This window comes from Selaginella moellendorffii, unplaced genomic scaffold, assembly GCF_000143415.4.
Source record: "Selaginella moellendorffii unplaced genomic scaffold, v1.0 SELMOscaffold_64, whole genome shotgun sequence".
NCBI classification, from domain to species: Eukaryota; Viridiplantae; Streptophyta; class Lycopodiopsida; order Selaginellales; family Selaginellaceae; genus Selaginella; species Selaginella moellendorffii.
Window position 1 is genome coordinate 1108995 of NW_003314325.1, and position 25101 is coordinate 1134095.

Here is a 25101-nt window from a genome sequence, read left to right on the forward strand (position 1 = left end):
GAATCCCATCAAATTGCTCGCGCGATGATGGAGATTATCCATCCACGCCGCCGCCGCCGCCGCTGTTGCCGAGCTGCTTGTTGGGCGATCCTCCGCGTCCACCAGGCTCCGCTTGGACGGCAGCAGCACCGGCGTGGATCCCCTGTTTAGCAGCAAATTGTGGTGATCGAGCTGCTGCGATGGTGGCGCGGGATGATCGGATTTCACGGCGGTGGTCACGGTGTTCTTCCTGGTGGAGGCGGCGTTGGGCGATCGACCGTATGTCCGCGTCCGCTCGCTGTACTTCCTGGCCATGACGACGTGCCAGTGGTTCTTGACTGCATTGTCGGTTCTACCCGGGAAGAGCCGCGCGATCATCGCCCACTTGTTGCCGTGGAATCTGTGCGCCGCCAGCAGCCGCTCCTCCTCCTCCTCCGGGAACGGCTGCCGGCGTGGGAGAGCGTCGCTTGGAACACGCTCATCGCTGGGTTGGGTCTGCGATCGCGGATCTCCGAGGCAAAGTCACTGTTTGATCGAATGCCCGCAACGAAGAACATCATCTCGTGGATGTCGATGATCCGGGGATTCGTCGAGACAGGCAGCGTGGATGATGCTAAAAAGCTCTTCGAGGATGGGATCCAGCGTCTTGGAACTTGGTTCTCCAGGCGTATGCCCAGAGCGGGCATACTGAGAGCGTCAAGAGCGTGTTCCAGGAGATGCCCGAGAAATCTCTCCTCGCCCACGTCTTCCCCATCGCGGCATTCGCGCAGGGAGGCCAGATCGCGGAGGCCAAGAGCGCGTTCGATCGGATGGTCCGGCTGGACATCACGGCCTGGAACACGATCATCGCTGCCTACTGCGGCGATCACGATCCAGGCTTGAAGAACGCGCGCAGGGGATTCGATCGGGCTCCCAAGCGCGACATCGTGTCGTGGAACACGATCATCAGTGGCTACGTCCAGCGCGAGAATCTGGAGGAGGCCAAGCTCCTGTTTGATGCCATGCCCGAGAAGAACAGAGTCTCTTGCAATGCGATGCTCGCTGGCTACTCCAATCGATGCCTCTTCCACTCCATGACCCAGTCTGCGACCACGCAGCCGGATCGCCTGTCGGATCGGCCGGCTGGGCGACGCGATCGATCTGGCGATGAGCATGCCGTTCGTCCCGGACGAAGTGGAGCTCACATCTTTACTCAGTGCTTACGGTTTACATCGTGACGCCGACCAGGCCGCACGGGCAGCCATGGCGTATCTCCCACGCGATCCTCGCCGTACGTGCTCCTCTCCAATGCTTTTGTACAGGAGGTAACGCCGTTCTTGGCACCAGGTAATTATGCTACGCAAATGGCTTTCGAGTTCTTCTCCATATACCCAAACTGGGCATACTTCTATATCGAAAGGTTGCATGGCTTGAGTCTTTGTGATATTCCATTTGCTTGCAGCGCCAGCTTGATTGAAGCTGCCAACCTCTTGGAGAATGTGTATGAAGAATTATCTGTTCACTGACACATTTTTCTCTTGTGAAGTGGGCAAAGTGTGGCTTTTTATTATTTTGATCCAAAACTTCTACCTGTGCATTCAATCTTGTGTGACACTTTTTGATACGTTCTAAAAGCCCATTATTCAAGTGATGGTCAGGATGCTTAAAATTCTGTGCGGCAAGCAGGTTTTACATGGAGAGCTTGGGTGGCTGCTACGGATCTCCTCCGGGAATCGGACGAGTGAAAGGCTGAGCGAAGGCTGGGCTCTTACGTAAGGTGCCTTTCTGGTATATCTTCATCTGCTTTTCAAGTCCATCAATCACTCAAACTTGATTCAAGATGCAGGAAAAGCTGGGGAAAAGCTACAGAAAAATGCGGCTTGGGTCCAAGAATGAATAAAGCACTGATCTGATCGCTTCTCCAGCATCGCCGAATCTTCTCCAACGAAGTGGAGCTCGCATCTTTGCTAAGTGCGTGTTGTATCACGCGGCCTTCGTACAAGAGGTGAGACAACGAGAAAAAGAACTTGAGGCAACATGGCTTTCGGTGGACCTCCAACGTGGAAAGTAGATCACAAATGGGCATATATGATTCCCACATTTTCTGTGGAATGCATAGCGCATCTTTGCTTGGGGTGATCTCAAGAGGTTCTTGCTTAACTTGCGACGCGCCAGCGATCTTTCCCCTCCTCTGCTCCTCGTCCTGCCTGGCCCGCGCGAAATTCAATCTCCCGGCCATTGATTGCGAGTCTTGCGTGGGATTCGTGTCTCCATTGCCTCAGATTCCTAGCTCGCCCCGACTTGCATTCCGCTCAATCCCTTCACCAAAGCCCTCCCCTATCCACATCGCCAGGAATTTGGTCTGAATTTCTTGCTGACCGCAGGTAACGCGAGAGCTTCCACATTCCGGGAGCTGATCGGCCATGCCAAGGAGGAGAAAGACGCCCAGAGAGGATGAGAAAGGATCTTCTCCACCTTCGTCAAGCGGAGCTTCTCCACAGCCGCCGCCCCGTGCCGCCGCGAGCTCCAGCTCAAGCTCCACTCCGCCACCGCAAGCTTCACAAGATGCTTTAGCCATGGCCAGGCATCCACAATACTCGCAGCATTACCAAGTAGGAGGAACTAGTGGTGGAAGGAGTGGAGGTCAGTATAGTCAATCAAGTAGTGGCCGTGGAGGAGGAGGAACGGGAGGATATCATGGGCAGCAGCAGCCACAGCATCAGCAACAGCCGCGACAAGCTCCAGCAGTGAGCGCACTGGTTGAGCAATTTTCTGGATTGGGTGTGGAAGTTTCAGTTCCTGCGCAACCAGCGCCACCGCAGCCGAGCGTCGTAGCTCCTCCAGCGTCTATCAAGGCCTTGAGATTTCCGCTGAGGCCCGGACGCGGCCAAACGGGGGTTAAGTGCATTGTCAAGGTGAATCACTTCTTGGCAGAGCTACCAGACAAGGATCTACACCACTATGATGTAAGTTTCTTCCTGTCACGAGCTAGTGTTTGCATCCAATTGGCTTGTTTTGCTTGCGCAGGTGACGATCACTCCCGAGGTGACATCGCGTGGTGTGAATCGAGCGGTCATGGAGCAGCTGGTTAAGCTTCACAGGGATTCCAGTTTGGGTCACAGGCTCCCAGTGTATGATGGCCGGAAAAGCCTGTACACTGCTGGGCCTTTACCCTTCCATTATAAGGACTTTCAGGTAAGTCTGCCGGAGGAAGATACACCAGTGTAGCTTAGCTTTTCTTTTCTTTTACAGCATACTGAAGAAAAGCATAAAATATCTTTCAGGTGATCTGCATCATCTTGGCCAGTTTCTGGCCGGGAGGCAAGCAGATGCTCCTCAAGAGGCCTTGCAAGTGCTGGACATAGTGCTGCGAGAGCTTCCTACCCATAGGTTCGCTCCTCTTTTCTTTGGTATCGGGTTTTTATGTGTTTCTTTTGAGTTCTTCCAGGTATTCGCCTGTTGGACGATCGTTTTATTCACCAGACTTAGGACGTAGACAACCCCTCGGTGACGGCTTAGAAAGCTGGCCAGGGTTCTACCAGAGTTTAGGCCCACGCAAATGCGTCTTTCTCTGAATATTGGTAAGGATTATGAAATGTGATGGTATGTGTTCTGATCTATTGTTGAAGACATGTCATCTACTGCTTTCATTGAGCCGCTGCCCGTGGTGGACTTTGTTGGCAAACTCCTTAACAAGGACATAAGCAGGCCACTTTCGGACGCTGACCGCATCAAGGTAAAGTCCCAGCTTGGTTTGCGAAGAGCGATTTTAAGATAGATCTGATTTTCTGTGCCAGATCAAAAAAGCTCTGAGAGGGGTCAAAGTGGAAGTTACACATCGCGGAACCATGCGACGAAAATACAGGATTTCTGGCTTAACTTCTCAGCCTACTCAAGAACTAATGTAAGTGTTTCTGATTGTTTGTTTTGTGTCTTATTTTGGGTTTGCAGGTTTCCTGTTGATGATAGAGGTACAATGAAATCGGTAATGGAGTATTTCCGAGATACATATCACTACACTATACGAAGCCCATCTTTACCTTGTTTACAAGTTGGAAATCAAGAAAGACCAAATTATCTGCCAATGGAGGTGTGCAGTTTTCGTAGGCATGCAACGAACTAAGTTCATTTTTGGCTGGTTAACAGGTCTGCAAAATTGTGGAAGGACAAAGGTATACTAAACGTCTCAACGAGCGTCAAGTGACAGCCCTTCTAAAAGTAACATGCCAACGGCCCAGGGAAAGAGAGCGCGATATTTTGCAAGTAGGATAAGAATCTTTTCCCGTTTTTGTCTCTATTTTTATTTAACTGTTCTTATGTTTTGTGCTAGACTGTTTATCATAATGCATATAATCAAGACCCATACGCCCAGGAGTTTGGGATGCGTATCAGTGACAGACTGGCTCTCGTGGAAGCTAGAATACTGCCTGCCCCATGGGTTTGTGTTTCTTCTCTTTTGTTGTCATACAATGTTCTTAAAAAATGCGGGTTTGCAGCTGAAATATCATGAAAAGGATTGCTTGCCTCAAGACGGGACCTGGAATATGATGAACAAGGTAAGCGTGCTTGGAAGAAAACTGTTCTTTTTTAATTCATATGTCTCCAGAAAATGGTCGATGGAGGGACAGTGAACTACTGGGCATGCGTCAATTTCTCTCGTACTGTTCAAGATAATATAGCTCGGGGATTTTGTAACGACCTTGCTCAGATGTGTCTTATTTCCGGAATGGTACGGCTTTAAGAATGATCTTCAGTTTACTAATCGTATATGACATGCAGGCGTTTGCTGCTGAACCTATCATTCCAGTTCATGCTGCACGCCCAGACCAGGTAGAACGTGCTCTGAAGTCGGTATATCGTGAAGTTCAAAGCAAGGTCAAAGGAAAGGAATTAGAGTTACTAATTGCCATATTACCCGACAACAATGGCTCACTTTATGGTAAGAGACTTGGTTTTTTACAGATTTGCTGATAAGTTTTATTCCAGGCGACTTGAAACGAATCTGCGAAACAGACCTGGGATTGGTTTCTCAATGCTGCTTGACAAAGCATGTCTTTAAGAGAGGAAAGCAGTATCTTGCTAATGTTGCGTTGAAAATCAATGTCAAGGTAGGGCGCTTCATGCACGATGTTCGTGAATAAGCTCAACAAGTTTGTTGTAAGGTCGGAGGCAGAAACACTGTCTTGGTGGATGCACTATCACGGAGGCTTCCTTTAGTAAGTGATACACCAACAATTATATTTGGAGCGGATGTTACGCATCCTCATCCTGGAGAAGATTCGAGTCCCTCGATTGCAGCGGTAAGTGTACGATTTTTCTTTTCGTGTGTCTCTAAATAAGCTGTGCCTGTTACAGGTTGTCGCTTCTCAGGATTGGCCAGAAGTCACGAAATACGCAGGTCTAGTGTGCGCTCAAGCTCACAGACAAGAGTTGATCCAAGATCTGTATAAAACATGGGTTGATCCTCAGAAGGGAACCATGAATGGCGGTATGATAAGGTTAGTAGCGGTGAGTTTTTTGTTTTACTTATTGTGCTAACATATGCAAACTTTAGAGAGCTTTTGATTTCCTTCCGAAGTGCCTCTGGATACAAACCTGGAAGAATCATCTTCTACAGAGATGGTGTGAGCGAAGGACAGTTCTACCAAGTTCTCCTTCACGAGTTGGATGCAATTAGAAAGGTTTAGTATGGAAAGACTTGGCGCATTGACTGATTCAGCTCTTCGTTTTGGACAGGCTTGCGCGTCACTCGAGCCGAACTATCAGCCTCTCGTGACGTTCGTTGTGGTCCAGAAACGGCACCACACCCGGCTATTTGCTAACGATCACGACGATACAAGAACCATTGATAAGAGTGGAAATATCCTGCCAGGTGCTGTTGCCGTTAATAAGTGGCGAATTTAGATAACTAATGAGAGACCGTTTTCCTTCACAGGCACTGTGGTGGATTCGAAGATTTGCCATCCAACGGAGTTTGACTTCTACCTTTGCAGCCATGCCGGCATTCAGGTAAGTTGATGGAGCCCTGGCCTTTGTAGCTTTGCTCATACGACGAGATTATGTTACAGGGAACAAGCAGACCAGCTCACTATCACGTACTTTGGGACGAGAACAAGTTCACTGCCGATGGCTTGCAGTCCCTCACCAACAGCCTGTGCTACACTTACGCTCGCTGCACACGCTCAGTCTCGATAGGTAAAGACCATAGCTCTTTCCCATAGGCTTTGACAACTAAAGCACAAAGCAATCGTCTTTTTCTTTCAGTACCACCTGCATACTACGCTCACCTGGCTGCGTTCCGCGCGAGATTCTACATGGAGCCGGACGCGTCCGAGGCTGGCTCCGTCCACCGGAACACTGCTCCCCGAGCTGGTAATCGCCAGGATGGCTCCATCCGGCCGCTGCCCGCGTTGAAGGACAAGGTTAAGAAGGTCATGTTCTACTGCTAGTCAGTATGCTACTACTCTCTTTTGCTTTTATCTCGCGTTTTTAATCTATCTGACTCCTGTTGCTTTCGCATACTTAAGTGTCCCACTAGGGGGACCTCGGTGTCAAAGTCGCGCCTTGTGTTTACTCCTGGTGGTGTACTCCATTTCGGATTCTACACTTCCACTACTGCTTCCAGTGGTAGCCAGCCCAGTCCTCGAGCGCGCAGGCTCAATGATGAAACCACCATGAAGCAGCAACAAACAAAGGAGGATCCTTGAAATCCAGCACCATAAATGCCGAGCCAGGGCGATGCAAATTGCTAACAACAAAACGCAGTCTGGAGCAGCAGCAGCAGCAGCGCAGCGCGCAGCAGTCGAACAACAGAGGATTGTCTTCACTCTCCTGGCAAAACGGTACTGCTTTCTTTCGCTTCGTTTCCATCCATGCTCTTACCGTTGTGGCTTTGTTTATAGTTTTCTTTTGGCTCGTCTCGGCTTGGCTCTCTCTCTCTCTCTCTCTCGCTCGAGCACAGTAGGCTTTTAAACCAAAGAATCCTGGATGCGAATTTATGGTCCCTCGGGTATGACATGCTCTCTCACCATTGCGTTGGAAGTTATTTGTGGCCATGTCACTATGACATGCCTGGCAAAAACGCAGCGTAGGCGTTTTCATCATCATGCCACACTGTGGCCTGCCTGGTCGTTGTTAAGCACTCGCACACTTTCTCTTTACTGCTAATGTCACACAGGTAAGCGCGAGTGAGCAAGCGAGCACAAGCGAGCGAGCAAAGCAAAGCAAAGCCAAGCAAGCAAACGTGAGTGGAAATCTCGCAGGAACTTGAATGGATTGCTGCAAGCTACCTAGGCCTGCATACGCTCTGCTTGCTTGTCGAGCGAGAGGAACAAAGTGATGTGAAATCCAGTCCAAGCTTCTGTCCATCCAGGGATTGAGAAGAGAGAGATGGATAGCGTAGGACTTTTGGATCGATCAATATGAACCCGTCCGACTTGTATGGATAAGTTGGAACTTTTGGATTGATCAGTTTGACTATGAACTTATAAGATCCTAGAGCCTTGGATAAGTGGAACTTGATCTTAGTAAGCTTACACTTCTATCGGGGTTTTTTTTTCTTATAGACAGGGAAAAAACGAAACAAGCAAGCGACAAAAGTTTCGCTTTGAAACTCTCGATTGTTTTCTCTTTTCTGCGATGGATCTTGTCTTGATGATCGACGATCAGGCGCCGACACCCAGGAAATCTATGAAATCCTGGGCGGGCTTGTTGTGATCTTCGTCGCCGACGTCCTGGGAAGACTGCTCCACGCTGATGCACGAAATCGCACCGTCGGACGCGCTGAGTTGCTGCTGCTGTTGATCGAGACGGTAGAGATGAGCCTGGTGCTGGAATTGGTGCTGCGTCTTCTTCCACAGCTCGAGCTGGAGGTCACTGGCGAGATTGCCGCTGGACGGCTCGTTTGCATGGCCCCGGCTTCTAATCGCATTGCTGCTGTTCTTCACGGTAGCATTGTTTGTGGACGTGAAATCCGTGGTACTGCTCGTGGTGCCGCTCAAGGCGTCACGTAAGTTGTTTTGCCCGCCACCATTTTGCTGGCTTCGATGATTTTGCTCATGGTGGTGGTGGCGGCCATAAAACCCCTCCGCGAAGCTCGGAGCTGATCCTCCTCCAAGAAACGGGGCCAGCAAAGTTCCTGACGGTATCACACGATATATATCAGAACATGATGTAGATCCAGACATAAAGAGCATGCGATTTGGAAGAGAGAGAATAAGAACACACACACACGCACTCGTGGATATGGAACTTCTAGAGGAGAGCTTACCTGGTCTTAACGTATTGGGGCCACTGCTGCTGCTGGTGGTCGTCGTGGATGGAGCTTGATCCCTGCCCGGGAAGAAGGGGACCCTCCCCGGATTGAATCCCATCAAATTGCTCGCGCGATGATGGAGATTATCCATCCACGCCGCCGCCGCCGCCGCTGTTGCCGAGCTGCTTGTTGGGCGATCCTCCGCGTCCACCAGGCTCCGCTTGGACGGCAGCAGCACCGGCGTGGATCCCCTGTTTAGCAGCAAATTGTGGTGATCGAGCTGCTGCGATGGTGGCGTGGGATGATCGGATTTCACGGCGGTGGTCACGGTGTTCTTCCTGGTGGAGGCGGCGTTGGGCGATCGACCGTATGTCCGCGTCCGCTCGCGGTACTTCCTGGCCATGACGACGTGCCAGTGGTTCTTGACTGCATTGTCGGTTCTACCCGGGAAGAGCCGCGCGATCATCGCCCACTTGTTGCCGTGGAATCTGTGCGCCGCCAGCAGCCGCTCCTCCTCCTCCTCCGTGAACGGCTGCCGATTTATCCGCGGGTCGAGCTGATTGAACCACCGCAGCCTGCAGCTCTTGCCTGGAAAGAAAAATCGCGATGATCGTGTGAGACGACGATGGTCACCGGGGATATCGATCGCGATAGAACTCCAGGGGATCAGATGAGACAAGGAGAGAAAGAAAAGAGATTGGAAGAAAAGGAATGATCTTTCCGGCGATTGCGAGCGAGCAAAACAATGCGCCGGGAAAAGAGCGATTTTGGGGAGATGGGCAGCTTTACCGCGTCCCAAAATCCGTGGCGGGCGGATCAAGCGCGCCGGGGGGAAGAGACACCCAAGAACAAACAAGCCAAGCCATGCCAAACAAGAAAACCCAAGAACCTAGGAAAAAACGAAGGAAGGACGAGGATTACTATCCTACTCGCTCGCTAGATCTCTCTCTCCCTCCCATTTTTTATGTCTAGACTCTCTCAATTTCCTCGTCTTTTACCTGATCGCCCCTGGAGCTTCTCCGCGATCATGTTCCAGTTCTGTGGGCCGTGGAGCGCGACGAGCTCCTTGAGCTTGTCGTCCTCGCCCGGCCGCCAATGCCCGCGCGGGCAATGCTTGGATTGCGCGCCGCCGCCGCCACTGAGATCGCTCTTCCCGGCGGTGGCGCCACCGCTGCCGCCATTGTCGATCTCCAGGAGATTCGCACTGCTGCTGCTGGGCGACGACGAGGCGCCCGCCGCCCCATCGTTCTCGTTGGTCGACTCCTTCATCTCATCGTCGTCATCCTCCTCCTCCGCGAGCTCCCTCGATCCATTCCCACTCCCACCATCGCCGCGATCACGATCTAGGACTACCTCCTCGTCTAGCCGTCCTAAAACCACTCGTCGGCGATCCTCCTCCTCCATTCCCTCCTCTCCAATTCTTCTTCCGCCATGCCCCCCTGTGGATCGAGGAGAGCTCATCCCGGGAAAGAGTGGAATCTTCCCAAAGCCCAGCAGCGCCGCGGATGGTTTTCCCTTGCCGAATCCTCCCCCAAGCGACAAAAAATCGTCGCCATCGCTCATCTCTCCTCTCTCGTCCTCCTCTCGCCTCTCAAAAAATCACCACCCAGGAGATTTTGTAGCACTGCTCGCCCGCGGAGAAGAAGAAAAACAAATTAATTCTTTTCATGAAAGAAAATCCACTGCACAAAATTGATTTTTTCGAAAAAGAAAATCCAACTTTTATACGTCTAAACTAAACACGCGGGTTATCATAAAGCAACCTGGGTTTTTACGATATAATCCAACCACCTTTAACATTTTAACCAACCGGCCAAACCCCCCAACCTACCCTTCGTTTTCAACGACATCCTTCCATTCATGTCGTACACGTCACTTTGCCGTCCCGTCCCGTCATTGCCTTCCTCGCAGCAACTAATCTGCTGCAGTGATCGCGGCCGCTCATTATCAGAGCAAGCCCGCCCCACATCACGGCTTAAGACACAAACGGTCGCTCGTGCTTTGTGGCTGCCAGCCGCATATTCACCTCCCACGGCAACGCATATTCTGGTGTGGTCAACCCTAGCTAGAGAGCGAATTACTACGCAATGTGATATTTTGTGAGTGAAATACGTGTAAGCTTGTGCTAAGTTTTGTTTTCTAAAAAATGAGATATGATTTCTTTGTTTTCTAGATGACTACCAGTTTCTTTTCTATGCATTGTCTATTTTTTCAGAAATGAAAAAAATCGAAGAAAGGTGACGGCCCCGTTGACCTGCCTGTTTTGTAACGTTTTAGAAATGCTTATAATCTGTGACGGCAGCAATCCAAAATCTCACGTTACAAATTTCTTATAGCCAGCGCAGCGGGTTTGGAGAGATTTTCTTCTTTCTTTGTAGCGAGATTGAGATCCACGACGGGGTCCTTCATGGATTTTTAAGCAAGAGAGAAATGGAACGGAGAGAGAGGAGAGGGCCTAGCGGTTGCTCAAACATCGATCATCGGACGGGCTCACATCCAAAAACAACGACTTGCAAAGCGCGATTACGACTCCTTCCCCGGACCCTCCTCCCCTCTACAACGCAGATGAGCGAAATCGATTTTGATATACTTCCACTGCAACTTTTTTTCTTTGTTTTCTTTTTCTCGTTCTTCCTTTTTTTGTTGTTGTTTTGAGCTTTCAGCGAGGTCGATTGACAATGTCTTTTTGTTTGTCACCGTCGCTTTGGTCCATCCGCAGAGAAGGACCCGGCACCTGCAGCAAATTCACACACCGGGGCTAAGTCATTCGTTTTGCTGTCGTCCATCCTTTGCGTCGAGTTGCTTGCGTATATATGTTATTTGGCGCTACAATGGATTGTCAACAACCAGGGATGTGGACTTGTTTCCATCCGGGTCAATTTCCTCAAGCAACTTGTTGTTCTAGAATTAAAACCATGCGGTTTTGCGTAATGCATGGGCCATTCTGTGTGAATGCATAATGGGAACAAAGGAAAAGCCTAGGGCATTGACAACAGTGGTCCCGTCAAACTGACTTGACTCTTGACTAGGCAGATTTGTCAAAACCGGCATTCAATTCAACCACTTTGCATGCATGCATGCAAGCGTTCAGACTATGAATATGTTTTCCCCAGGAATCATACTTTTTCCAACTTTTTTGACACTGGCAATGTAGTTATAGGTACCAGTGAAGAAGAAATAGAGGGAAGCCATGCTTCTGCCAGTCCAAAGTACCAGCTTGAAAATCACAAAAAAGTCCATAAAATACTAATTTATTTGTCAAATTTTTTCTCCAGAGGCTCTGCAATGGAATGGATTGCAAGATTGAGAAAGGAAAAAAGAAAACAAAGGTGGCTGACTGCAGCTCTCAGAATCCCAGCTCTTTCGGTTACCTCCTCCACTACCTTAAATGCGAAAAAACAAAAAACTCATCCATTCCATTGCAATGACCTGGACAGAAGCGTTACGCCACGTGGTGCTAACGCAACACGTGGACGCTGTCCATTGGCAGCGTGTCAGCTGCGATTTAGGGCAGGCAAATCTTTTGCGTTTGTCCGGGAGTAATTCTCAAACGATTTCAGTGGCGACTGAGGGCGTGGGTGGTGTGTCGGATAGGCGCTGCTCGTTCGTTTCGCTGCCCCCAGCGATTTTGAAACTGACGAGAAAACAAAAGCTTCACGCATTTGCCCACACGAGGGACACGGGAAGAGATTATTCCTTTTTTGACTACCGGCATATTCGACTCACAAGAAAGACAACATTAATGTCTCGGGCAGCATCTCTCGCTCTCTCGCAGGGAGCAAGGAAAGCGAAGAGAGATCGCTCTCAATGTTGTTAATTATATTATATTATTTGGATATATCATATTTTTTATATATATACATCTCGAGTTTCTTTGTCAAGGATTCTTCTGCGCTGCATGTACCATTTCCCGTAGAGAAAATGAATCTAGAGTACTCCATTCCCTTCCTATTCAAAGTAGTAAAACGGACCACAACTTTGATGAGTTTGCATACCACAAAAAAAAAAGAAAGAAAAAATAAAACACTAGAATTACTGATTGACAATGGCCTGCACGAATTCTAAGCTTTCAATCTTCCACCTTGACTGGCCAGGCTCACAGTTCTGTAATGTATATAATAGAAGTATATATCGATCGTTTTGAATGTCACGAGCTTATCTTCAGCCACTCAAGGTTTTGCTCTTAGACATCCTTTGTAAGCTTTGCAACTTTGATCTTAATCTTCCTGAAAGGGCTGCTTTCGCCGAAACAAATGGCCCCAGGTGACGATCACCAGAAGGAAAATTTTCAATTGCATTAACATCTCTCATGCATGCGTATGAATTATTTTCTTCTTCTTGAATTATGTAGTTTTTTTGTTTGTCCTGTTTCCGTTGGAACTTGTCAATTCAGTGAACGCACGAGCCCACAAATCCGTGTGGACCGGCCACAAATCTTTGTAGTATGTATGCATTCACTCTTTCGTAGTGGCAGAGGCTGGATGCTTGGATGGGTGTGAGAAAATGTCAAGCACACAGAGCTGGATTGGAAAGATTGTATTTGTTCCATTTCTAATCACTTTGATGCAACTGTCCTTCACTCCAACAATAATACATGTTTTTGGGGTCTTTTGGAGGCAAAAGACCACAAGAAAAACCCGTTACCTACCTACTCCCTTGAACTTGTGATGTTCTCAGCTCCTCTTGGCTCCAACAGTCTTGTCCCCATAGAGAGAGAGAGACACACACAAGCTCTCTTTTATTTTTAGCGAAAGAGCTCTCTTTTTAGAGATAGAGAGAGAGAGAGGGAGAGAGAGCGAGTCGCAAGCTCAATCTCCCACTATGACTGTCATTGGAAGCGATCATCGTGCTTGTTCTCTTCCTTGTCCTCTTGCCCATGCGCCCAGATTTGTCCCTACATTGTGTTCTTCGATATCAAGCAGCCTGCGCCGCTCTCTGCATGGAGTGGAGTGGAAGTCTACCGCGAGACCACGTGTGCTGAGAGTTCTTATGGCCTTCCAGCTCGGAAAGCAGTCTTGGAAGTTACTTGTCCAGCATGATACATCCTCACCACAGGCATGTGAATTGCAATCCAGTTCAAAACCGGGGAGATTCTTTAAGCTTGAAAGCAGCGCTCACGGCACTATTGGGCAAGTAATGTTTAACAAATTTTTCTTTCTATTACATTGATCTTCTGCTGGCTTGCAGATCGGTGGTGGTGTCAACTTGTGGAACATGAAGTCTTAACTCGATGCTGGAGCGCGTCATGTGATTGCCAGTGTTTTATATCGTCCTAGGTTGGAAGAGGCTTGTTTTGGACCTGAGTTGCAGCAAGAAGGCGAGTAAATTCCTTGTAGTAACATATCTAAAAGAAAAAGTCTTGTCAGGATGGAGTATACTGACTGGTGGCAAAAACTTTAGTGATCTGGCAATCATTGATAGAAACTCTAGCTGGTTTGGCACAATCTCAAGTTTCTTGTCCATGAGGTGGATTTTGGAACCACCACACCAGGCTGGGAATCAATGAGGAGCTTGTCAACATCTTCGTCTCCAGTACATATCATCTTGGACTCTTCATGCTTAGTTGTGAGTGACTATTGGTGTAGCTCCCAGTTACATATGCTGGTGCAGTAACATCGCTCGAAGATCTGGATCTCATCAGAAATACTGGACTGCTGGCTCTTCTCTCGACATATTTGGAGGCAATGTTTCATATTGCGATGTCTTGTGTTGGGACAGAGATCAGCAAAAAAACTGTTGATTTACTTGTCATAACCTTTGTCTATATCACATTTTTGGTTGTGATGTACTCCCCTTGCAAATGTGGATCAGGATTCCAAGCATAATTGTGTTCATGGTAACAGTAATTGACAATAACTCCTCACACTGTGTCTTGTGGAGCTTTACCTTGTGCTTGCTCATCACTTCTGCTTTTGCTGCTGGAAATGAAGGTTACTTGCATGTCCATAGAATCTATGTAGCATGTGAGAGCTAGCTAGCTTGCTTGTTTCTACAATTAGTCTTCTAGCGTCAGAACAACTTGGCAGCTTAGCATGATGACTTGCTCTCCTCACCATAGTGACTTTCTAGCAAATGATGGATAAATTTTTTTGTGATATGCCACAGATGAATATTGATTCCATAAATGATTTCTTGATTCACTTGGAGGGGACATAAAAGGAGCACATTTGTAATGTTTGCTAGGTGTTGAATTAGTTGTAGGAAGTTGGTTTGAAGTTGAAGCTATTAAAATGTGTGTTTGTGTCCAAAGAAATTACTTTCTTTAGGTATTGTATTTCTTGTGGAGGTTTGCAAGTTAATCATGACAAACTTGTGGATTTTATTGATCATATTTTTAATCATATTGCAGTATTGTGAATGTTGTTGAATTCATCAACATCATCTTTCATTTAGTCTGAGGACTGCAATTGGGCATTTATGGATTTCAAAAAGTTGTTGTCGATTCTTTTAGTTTTAATATATCCTGATTACACTCAACTTTTATTTTGCATATATATGGTTTTGATATTGGTCTCAGGGGTGTGTTGATGCAAGAGAGCATAAATGTGGTTAGTTAGAATCATCTCATTGTATACATTAGTTGTACATTACAACCAGGAGAGGTGAATTACTTTATGATATAAGAAATGTCTAGTAGTAGTTTGGGGTTTTGAAAAGCTTTATACATACTTACATAATTCTTAGACATTATTATGCAATTACTCCATTATTGAAGTGGAAGAACTTGGTTGATCATACTATTTAGTAAATTCTAAAACTTTAGATATATGATTTATTGCTCGAGGAGTTTTATAGCTAATGCTAATACCCTTTATTGAACTTCTCTCCCTTCTTCACTCTTTTCTTGTATTTATGATAAGTATGTTATTTTAGCATTAGTGGATTTTATAAAGGAGGATTTTATGCTATTGGCTGTTACTATACTTGATGTTTAATATTCACAAGGTGTAGAACAAGATTTATATTCTTTTAACAATGTTTATGAAGTTAAAAAAATTGAGCTGTGGATTTGAAAGTTTTATGATAGATTTGAGAATCTTGTATCACTTGTTGATTACTTGCTATTTCGGTATTTACATTTTCAATATCACCTTAAGGATAACTTTCTTTATTTTATGGGAATTAATCATAATAATCATTTATGTGGTGGTGCTTTTAATTTTTATTCCATACTTTCTCCACACCTACCATAACTCTTTTATTCTTGATAGGCATATGGGATATTGTCATATGATTGAGAAGCTGTACAAGTCTTTCTATTGGCTATAGATGCAATATGATATTATCATATATATATATAGTTGCATTTGGTGCCAAGCTCATAATACTCCTCCTTGTGTTATAGAAGAATGATTGGAGTGAATTTTGGTTTTTTTTTCAATTGAGTTGGTAGCATTTGGTTTGATGGGTTTCACAATCAATTACTAGAAATGAATATATTATTATTGCCTCTAACTACTTGACTCACTTAGTGGAAATCGAGATTACTATTAGATATTTCCTCCTTAATCGAATGGTGTCTTATCATTCTTATTCGAAGTAAATTCTCTCATGTAATAGTCCTATATTTATAACTGAAACATTTCATATCCTAATGCCTTGACTGGGGATATGTTATATTTTCATAAGTGTGTATCATCCACAGATAAATAATCCTTTAAAGGAATGACCGTAAAGTATGTGAACTTTTAACATTTAGATTGGTATGGCTATTTACTATTTCTCTAGTATGCATATGTTAGGAGGGTGAAAAGTTCTGTTGGTGCTTCACCATATAAACTTTTATATTATCATGATCCGATATTACTAATAGAGTTGAATTTACCTTTTGCAATTGCTATAAGCTATTGATGCTAGGATTAGTATTTAATGAACATGGTTCAAATAGAGTCTACTGAACACTTGGGCTATATATAAGTGGATGATAATAATGCTACAACTCCTATCATCGTCCACCTTATCATCATGCATACTTGTCTAATTCTTACATGTTGTTGAAAGTGATTATGCTGTAGTCATTTCATTATTGAAGTAGAAGAACTTGGTTGGTCATACTATTTAATGTGCTTTGAAGCTTAAGATATATAACTTTAAAATTATTTATCACCATACTTGATGATAGTGCTCTTTCTTGAGTTCCTTTCCTTTCTTCCTTCTTTTCTCCTATTCTTGATGGACTTGTTGTTTTAACATTAGTGATATAATGCCATAAATAATTATTGTATTTGATATTCAATATCCACAAGATGTTAAGCTAGATTTACCTTTTCTTGATAATGTTTATGAAGTTTAAAAGGTTAAGCCATGGATCTGAAGGCTTTATAATAGGTTTAAGAATTCTACATCACTTGCTGATGATTTGCCATTGTGATATTGACATTCTTAATATTGCCTTGAGGATGATTTTTTTTAATTTTATGAGGATTAATCATGATGAATATTTGGGTGCCTTTGATCTTTATTTCACACTTTCTTCACACTTACCATGACTCTTTGATTCTAAACAAGTATATAGAACATCATCATGTGACTGAGAAGCTTTGCAAGTCTTTCTATTAGTTGGAGATGCGACATGATATCATTCAGTATGTATATAGTTACATTTGGTGCCAAGCTTATAACTTCTTCTTTAGGTTTCCCCACACGCACCAACTAACCTATAAATGATCAACCATCTCCTTATTGCTCGGTCTACACTAGCTAGGAGTAGAATGGGTTTTTGATATGCCACTTCTGAATGGCTAGATTGCTAGAAACACAGAAAATACTCCTCTCAATGGAATGATAATTGGAGTCAATTATAAATTCCTATTTATTTATGTTAGTGGTGTTTGATAGCAAACACCAATAACAATTTTCCATATCGACTACTAAAAATGAATATGCTATTATTACTTTCGACTGCTTGACTTGTTGAAAGGAAATCTATGCTCTTACTAGTGTATTTACAATTGTTATTAGATACTTTCTCCTCAATTAAATGGTGTTCCACAATTTTTGTCTATAGCAGATTTCCTCAGACAATGGTCTTATATTTATGGCTAATGTGTGAGACAGTGGTAGCTGAAAGGGTGCCACGTGGTAGTGGCTGAAGCGGAAGCCATGAGCATAACACATTTGGACTGAAAGCTTTGACTTGGATAGTCAAGAGTGGGAGTGGAACTCCTAACGAAGTGCTCGAGGAACGAGCATAAAGCAAGTAGTAAGTGAGTCTCTAGAAAAGGGATATAAGAGGACCAATACATGACACATAAAAGTGATAAAACGGAGTCCGAGATGAAGTTTGAGAAAGAGTCTGAGATGGACCCAAGACAAAGTCCGAGATGGAGTCCGAGATGGATTCAAGATGGACTCAAAATAGAGTCCGAAATGGACCTGAGATGGAGTTCGAGATGGACCCGAGATGGAATCCAAGATGGACCTGAGATGAAGTCTAAGATGGAACCGAGATGGTGTCCAAGATGGAGTCCAAGGTCGAGTCCAAGATGGATCTGTGATAGAGTCCGAGGTCAAGGCCGAGACAAAGACCGAGACTGAGAAAGAGACTAAGACCGAGACCGAGATTGAGTCTGAGTCTAAGTCTGAGTTCAAAGCTAAGGGTGAAAGCCCAAAGTGTTCGTCTCCCAGACCCTAGGGGGTTTGGTGAACTCTAAAAGTATAATAGGGGGAATACTTTAATGGAGCCAATTTGGCTAGGAAAGGCCAATGTGACCAAGGAAGGCATACCCACATGTTGGGTGATGATATATCCACTAAGGAGTCTAAGGCTGGAGTGAATATGGACAGACAAGTGGGGTAACTTAGTGAAGTGTTCAAAAGCCAACTCTAGCTCCTCTACAAGATTGAATGGTTAGTGCTCCCAATCCAAGTGTGGGTGGCACTACCTACTTGGATACTTGGAGTGTCTCATTAGAACCTCGCTCTAGTCACATGGCTAGAGCACCAAAAGGGAGAAGGTGGGGAGAGTACCCATGAAGCTCGCATAAGGCCACGGTGTTTCAAAATGTTGTCCTAAAGTCCCAAATTATAAAAAAGAAGAGGACAAGTCCTCTTGTGTAGTGACTAAGGATGTAGTCATGTGGCAAGGAAGTCCTGGAGGTCAATAGGATGTAGTGGTTGGGCCTTCAAACACTAATCTAGTGATAGTGTTGGCAAATATGGCTAGGGACAAAGAGGGATTTAGTGGGGACTAAAAAAGGGATGTTAGGGAAAGTTGTTCCCCATGTCTCTGGGCATCCTAAGGGTGCTATGGTGTGGTCAAGGGATGACCATTCATGAACAAATGGCTTAGTTTTTTAGAGACGGGACAATGATATAAATGGTTTTAGACTACTGATGTAACAAGGGTGAATGGGCATAGCCTTAGTGTAATAGGCCGATATGTCAGTGGTATATTTGGGTGTCAGTCATGGGATCAGACACATGGAGCACTTGGGCCAAGTGCAAAGGCTAAGTGGCATAGATGCCATTCACAAAGCTAGCAAGTCCCTAAGTCTGGAATAAGATTTATAGAGGTTATGAGTGAGACTCCTCTAAGTGGTCGAAGGTGTGGTCAAGCATGTACATGATGTTGATGGTGTACTTTTCTCGTTAGCCTTGAATAAAACTTATGGAGGTTGTGAGTGAAACTCCTTCATGGTTGGAGGTGTGGTTAAGTGACTAAAGTAGTATAGAAAATTTAGTTATATATAATTTAGTATCAGAGCTATTCCTTAATCCGACTCTTATTGATGGTCAAGTACATCATTACTTGATATTGGCATTAGAAGGTCCTAGAAATGGGTCTTTATCAGAGAGTAGCATGTTGAGAGGGCATAACTCTCCATTTTAGTTTATACGTGTAAGAATGTAGTGAATAGAAAGGGGCCAATAAGGGAATGACTTTGGGATCTTGGGAAGTATAGGGTTTTCTTTAGAGAGTTGAGGATGTGATCTATAAAAGCATTTGACTTAGCAAGCCAGAGAATGTGGTTGCGGTAAATAACTATAGTTAGGATCACGGGAATGATGGAAACTCTTGGACAAGAAAAAAATCATAAGATTATCGTCATATAATTAAGGATGGTGCTCAAGAATTTGAAATTGGAGTTAATGACTATGGGAGGTCAAATATAGATGAGGACACAGGCCCTTGAAATGGTAGTTGGGGCTACCTTAAATAAATGCTAGAACAACCTAAGAAGTTGGAGGTGTACTTAAAGGATGAGTCGGTATTCTCAACATATAAATAAATAGTCCTAAGGGGCAAAAATAGTCTATATGGAACAAAGAATAATCAAGTGTCAAAGTAACATTTGCTAAGATGGTCCTTGTGAGTAGGACATAAATACAAGAAGTTGTATTCCAATTAGCTAGCATATCAAAATTAACCATAAGGCTAAGACCTTATAGGTCGTCAGATTAGCAAAGTCCAAAAAGTTGAATAACTTAAGTGGAATTAAGGAATGGTTCTAAAGGATTAGTAGAAGCATTTGGACTAATGTGTGTTATACCCTATGAAGGATGGGGAAGATCATAAGATCCAAGTATGAGAACAATAGATAGCTAACATGGTGTGGAGCTTGGGTTTAGACCCAAGACAAACACAGAAAAAGAACAGGCACGCAAGTAGGAGGTAGAGTATGCCTCAAGTTAGTCAGCCATGCCTGACCTACCCACTATCCCTACTATATATTTGGAACCCTTAACAATGCCCCCCACCCCCATTGAGGAACACACGCTTTGGGCTTTCACCCCAAGCCTCCTTTAGTACCAGCAGTTAGTCTCTGGGACAAGCTTAAAACTTATTAAATATAAAATATTTTTAGATTGTGAATTTAGAAACGGGATGAATACTATTGTGTTCAGAACAATCTCTACATTCTGTAGATATGCCAAATAAGCAAATCTAGACACTTTCCATAAATAGCATTTAGAACCAAAATGAAACTAACACAAAGGGCATGATAGCAAGGGTGTTTGGCAAACATGATAAGCTATCATCTAGTGAATATTGAGGGACCAAGCTCAATATCACAAGGGTTCCCACCACTAGTAAGTGTAAGTCAACGAATGAGTTTCTCTAACCAAGTCAAGCATGCTGTAAGCTCCTGAGTTTGGACTTCCCGGGAGGTCACCCAACTCAGTACTATTCAAACCCAAGGACGCTTAACCCCAAATATCCTAAGACGCTTAACCCCAAATATCCCAAGACCCTTAACCAATTGGAAAAGGGGGTGCACTTTTATTCATGGGCCCTTTCCTTCTATATTTAAACCCTTATGGACCATCTCTCAAGTCGTTCTCTTTGGTTGCTTACAATCCATCACGCTTCCCTGCAAGTTCACGCCCTCGTGAACAGAAGCTGAGAGCCGCAGCTCTCCCGAGAGCCTTGCTCTCTTGACAGCCTACCCCTTGGGTCGAGCCCAGCGGGAGCAAATTGGACCAGCCAGATGTCAATCGACATGTGGTGTGATTTCCTTAGCCAACCAACAGAGTCGGACCCGAGACCTCTTTGATACCAAATGTAAGCTCTTGAGTTTAGACTTCCCAGGAGGTCATCTAGCTCAGTATTATTCAAACCCAAGGACGCTTAACCCCAAATATCCCAAGACCCTTAACAAATTGGAAAAGGGGGTGCACTCTTATTCATGGGCCCTTTCCCTCTATATTTGAACCCTTATGGACCGTCTCTCAAGTTGTTCTCTTTGGTTGCTTACATATGCTTGACTAATAGCACTTAAGAATTCCGTCCTTATGCTCATTTGGTCAAGTGCACATGTGAAGACCAATTTCTCAACTAGCTTAAATGGAGACTTGATAATGGGTCTAGCAATACCAACTTCCTGCCGTCATGGTAGTAAGGAAAGAATATCTGAAAGGACTAGTTAACAGGTAACTTTCGATACCTAAAGTCACATTTGCGACACTCACCCCCCCTTAAGGAAGATCAATGTCCTCGTTGATGTATACTCCAATCTAGAATACTACCAAGGAAACAACTCTAGAAAAAGTTCACGATATTCACACTATGTGAGAAATGCACCAACTTAAATGAGTTAGGATAACCTCTTTGTCTAACGCGGATGCGCTACCAACTCAAACACCTTTCGGCCTTCACCGATAAGGAAATGACCAATGGAGTTAGCTATCCTTGTTGCTCTGGGTGTCACCCAGCTTACAAAAGTGTGATACGCCCTTGCTTGCAAGGACATAGAGAGAGAAGCCAAAGGCCCCAACCCTCATGAGCAAAAAACCAAACCTGTTGATAAGGTTTAGATAGACTATTGTAAATAGGCAGTTAGAGTTGTTTACACGGTCACGCCCTTTTAACAGAATAAGGAACATCGACAAAGAGGTGGGTTATGTGACTAGTTGACAGTAGCTACCCCACGACTAAAGATTTCACCATACACACAAAGTGCGAAAGCCAGTCTACTTATACTAACCCAAACTCAAAGATCAATAGATGGACAATATCAAAGTCATAGACAATGATATCTTAGAGACTTAATTATCAGTGATTAAATCTTAGATTAGAACACAAAAGTATTCCAAGTTATCATCTGATAAACCAGTATAATAGTATAGAAACCACCAAGATCAACATGATTGGAAAACATAGGATTTATCATGCAACAAAATTTAATAGCCAATCTATCATCAAGAAAACTTAATAATAAAAATTAACTATCAAAGATTGCAGACAATATGCCAAATAACTTACCAAAAATAACTCAAAGCATCATCGACTGGCAAGCAAGATGTTCACAAATGTATCACCCGAAGGAAATAACATCCTAATCTATTAGAACTAACTATAACAACAATTAGCAGAACAGAATGAATGTGGCAAGACCAATAAACACTCATGCATGCTAATTATTACACTAGCCAATTTCAATAGATCCCAGTTAATAGCACTAAGGAACCAGAGTTGCCTAAGCAAGCCCTAGTAACATCCTATTGATGTCTCAAACCCAACAGATCAATACAAAGCAAACCATAAAGAACATGTGGTATTGCGAAAAACCATAAGCTAACAAAGAGAATAATTAACTATCATGAAAGATCATCAATCATCCCATCAAAAAGAGATATGGAAAATCATCATCAAATAAGGAATCCACCATCCCGAAGAATAACAAATCATTCTATATCAACAACAATCAAGTAAAACCTTTTGACAAGGATAATCAACTATCCTAAATGATAGTCAATCATCATTAATGATTGCTAGATGCAAAAGCCAACATAAACATCGAAGTTAATAAGCCAAAATGCCTTCCTTAACAACTTCTCACAAATGGAACAATGAGCACAAAACTTAAGAACCAAAAACTCGAAGAAACCTATAGCTAAGTCTTTATCTATAATGAACACGAGTTTCGTATAAACTAACCTCAATATTAAAGAGAAATCATGGTATAACCCATAATATCCTCCTCAACACATCCATAAGCTAAACTTCATAATGCAAAGCTAATGAAGAGCACATCTCCATCAATCCAAAAGCTAAGCACAATGGAGCTATGCTCAACAAATGATCACTAAACTGATCCTCCATGAATCCATCTATAGCAAGATGTAACTCACTTTATAACAAGCACAAAAAGAATCATCAATAATTGATATATCCCAACACAAATTTAACAAGGAATCAACATCTTCAATGTCAATCATTAACTCTTCTTCTCGTAAAGCTAGTATAGTCCATGACTAAATCACTTTTCAAAGAAAAGCTAAAATTTAACCTTTACTAAACAATTTCATCTAGAACACAACTAACTCAGTTTGCCACTCAGTTTATTGAACGTCAAAACAGTTGCTAATTGGCAAATGCATGAATGCCAATAACACAAAGCTACAACCAAATCATCAACACTATTTGCATCGAGACTAATGAAACTTAATATCAATCCTACTGAGAGATATCTCATTTCACTCGATTCTCAACAACAATAATGTCAACGACAATGCATCACTTCAATGTCATCAACACCATAACAAAGCTAGAAGAAAGCAAAAGTGAATCACCACTCAAGGCTCTTTAGCAACCAAGCTAATCAAAGTCGAAGATACCTTAATCTGTATTTAAGACTAATCCTCCAACAATACTTAGTTTCAAATAACACATCATCAAAGAGTGATTCACCACATCCAAGACTCAATAAAATCCAACACCAGACTAAACATAACCAAATGACATCAACAAAGGTGGAATTGATATGCCAACATGGAAATCATGTAAGTCTAATGACATGATCCTGCTAAATCATCATCAAGCAAAGCAAGTGTTAATAGTCCTTAATGAAGTCTACAAGTAATCACTAGTCAAAAAGCAACTAACAATCACTTTTCAACTTGCCTTCACAAGACCCAAACACTAAACTCTTGTCATTAAGTTATATACTTGTCCAATATGAATATAATACCCCAGATATAAGATATTGGTGTATGGACAAGTACAAACTAAATGATCACTCAAATCCAACTCAACTACAACAAACTTACTATTGCATTTAGCCAATAGCTCTGAACATGCCTTGAAAAGGCTAGCTATGCATGATCAACACTTAGTCAAAACTAAAGTGTAAATCATGAGATGGACTCATATTGATACACAACCTCCTCATAGACAAAGTTATAGTATGGGTACCAACATCTCAACCTTAAACAATTAAATTGAACATCACCATCCTCAACCAAGGTACAAGACCACCAAAACTAAGTTAGGATCAGTGAGAACTCACTACTCTCATAGAGTCTAATGAAGTACAAAATGCAACCTACCACCAAGCATACAACACTACAGAAAAAAGGCACAAGGGTCACCCTTCTAGAAAAGTGCAACAACCATTTTTCTACACTAACTCTAAACTTTATCCAACTCAATTGCCTTAGCCCCAAAAGTCAACATCCCTTTTGGGTCGCATCATACAAACTATTTACTAAGGTTTAAGCCAACCGAAGTCAACTTTAACCCCTTCACTAATTTATTCTAGCTTACGGAAATGAAATGGTTTTCGAACAAAGTGATCAACAAATTAGCCATTGGAAAAACCTAAGAAAATTTATGGAAAATTTTCCATTCTAGAGAAAAAATGACTCTTAGTCTAGGAATACAAACTTTCAAGACTTAGCCAACTTTCTTCTACCAACAACTTCACATAGGTTCACGTCAATATAAATTCTCATGACTAGCAGTATGTCTAAGCATCAAACATTTTACCCATATCTCCGACATCCAACACCGACATTTGCAAAATGCAAAATGAACATCTAAGGCTTGATCACAAAGACCACATCTTTGGATATCCATATTGTACTAACACTTTTCTTCAACCACCTTCAAGATCTAATATGAAGCCAAAACACCAACAAAATAAATGATATGGAAAATCAAGCTCTAAGGAAAAATTCCTCATCACTTGAAATAATAATGCCACTTCCACTAACACAAGTGCTAGCAATGTCAATGCCTCACCTACACACTTTCTCGAAGTGTTAACAAATCAATTGACAAGCCATAGTAAGTGAATGCTACAACCCTTTTTCCAACATCTAATGGGCAAACTCTCATGAAAACAAGGTACCAACTTAAGCTTAGCATAATGGATCATCATCAAGAATCAAGTCAAAACTATTACAATGCTCTTTTGTGTAAGTAGACGAGCTTCACCATCAACCATTTTAGGGTTGATCATTGTTTAACTAAGCAACTTCCTAAACACATTACTCATTATCACATAAATATAATATAAGTATCACAATGACTTGATCATCAATTGAGCAACACCACAAGCAATGCCCATGTCATTACTTCAAAGGTTTATATGAGTATCAAGTGCTAATTAGATTCGACAAAATGCAACATAAATGCCACACTCCACTGATAGAGATTTACAACA

The 25101-nt window shown here is 43.6% G+C and overlaps 1 protein-coding gene and 1 pseudogene across 2 annotated transcripts; one reads left to right on the forward strand and one right to left on the reverse strand.

Annotated features, from left to right (window-relative positions):
- Window positions 1-1970: 1970 nt before the first annotated feature.
- On the forward strand, window positions 1971-6479 carry LOC9648560 (annotated as a pseudogene). Its single transcript, XR_002994198.1, has 19 exons — window positions 1971-2924; window positions 2986-3348; window positions 3407-3539; window positions 3588-3694; window positions 3756-3862; window positions 3910-4048; window positions 4105-4221; window positions 4289-4396; window positions 4455-4514; window positions 4565-4687; window positions 4738-4897; window positions 4945-5066; window positions 5121-5258; window positions 5314-5456; window positions 5513-5639; window positions 5695-5830; window positions 5894-5967; window positions 6027-6153; window positions 6223-6479. The product of XR_002994198.1 is annotated as a protein argonaute 1 (transcript).
- A 918-nt stretch (window positions 6480-7397) lies between these two features.
- LOC9648767 lies at window positions 7398-9863 on the reverse strand. The gene is made up of 3 exons (XM_002984902.2): window positions 9211-9863; window positions 8228-8800; window positions 7398-8095 (listed from the first exon to the last, which is right to left on the reverse strand). The coding sequence occupies exons 1-3, from the start codon at window positions 9773-9775 to the stop codon at window positions 7623-7625; spliced, it is 1611 nt and encodes a 536-aa protein (XP_002984948.2). The 5' UTR covers window positions 9776-9863; the 3' UTR covers window positions 7398-7622.
- Window positions 9864-25101: the final 15238 nt, after the last annotated feature.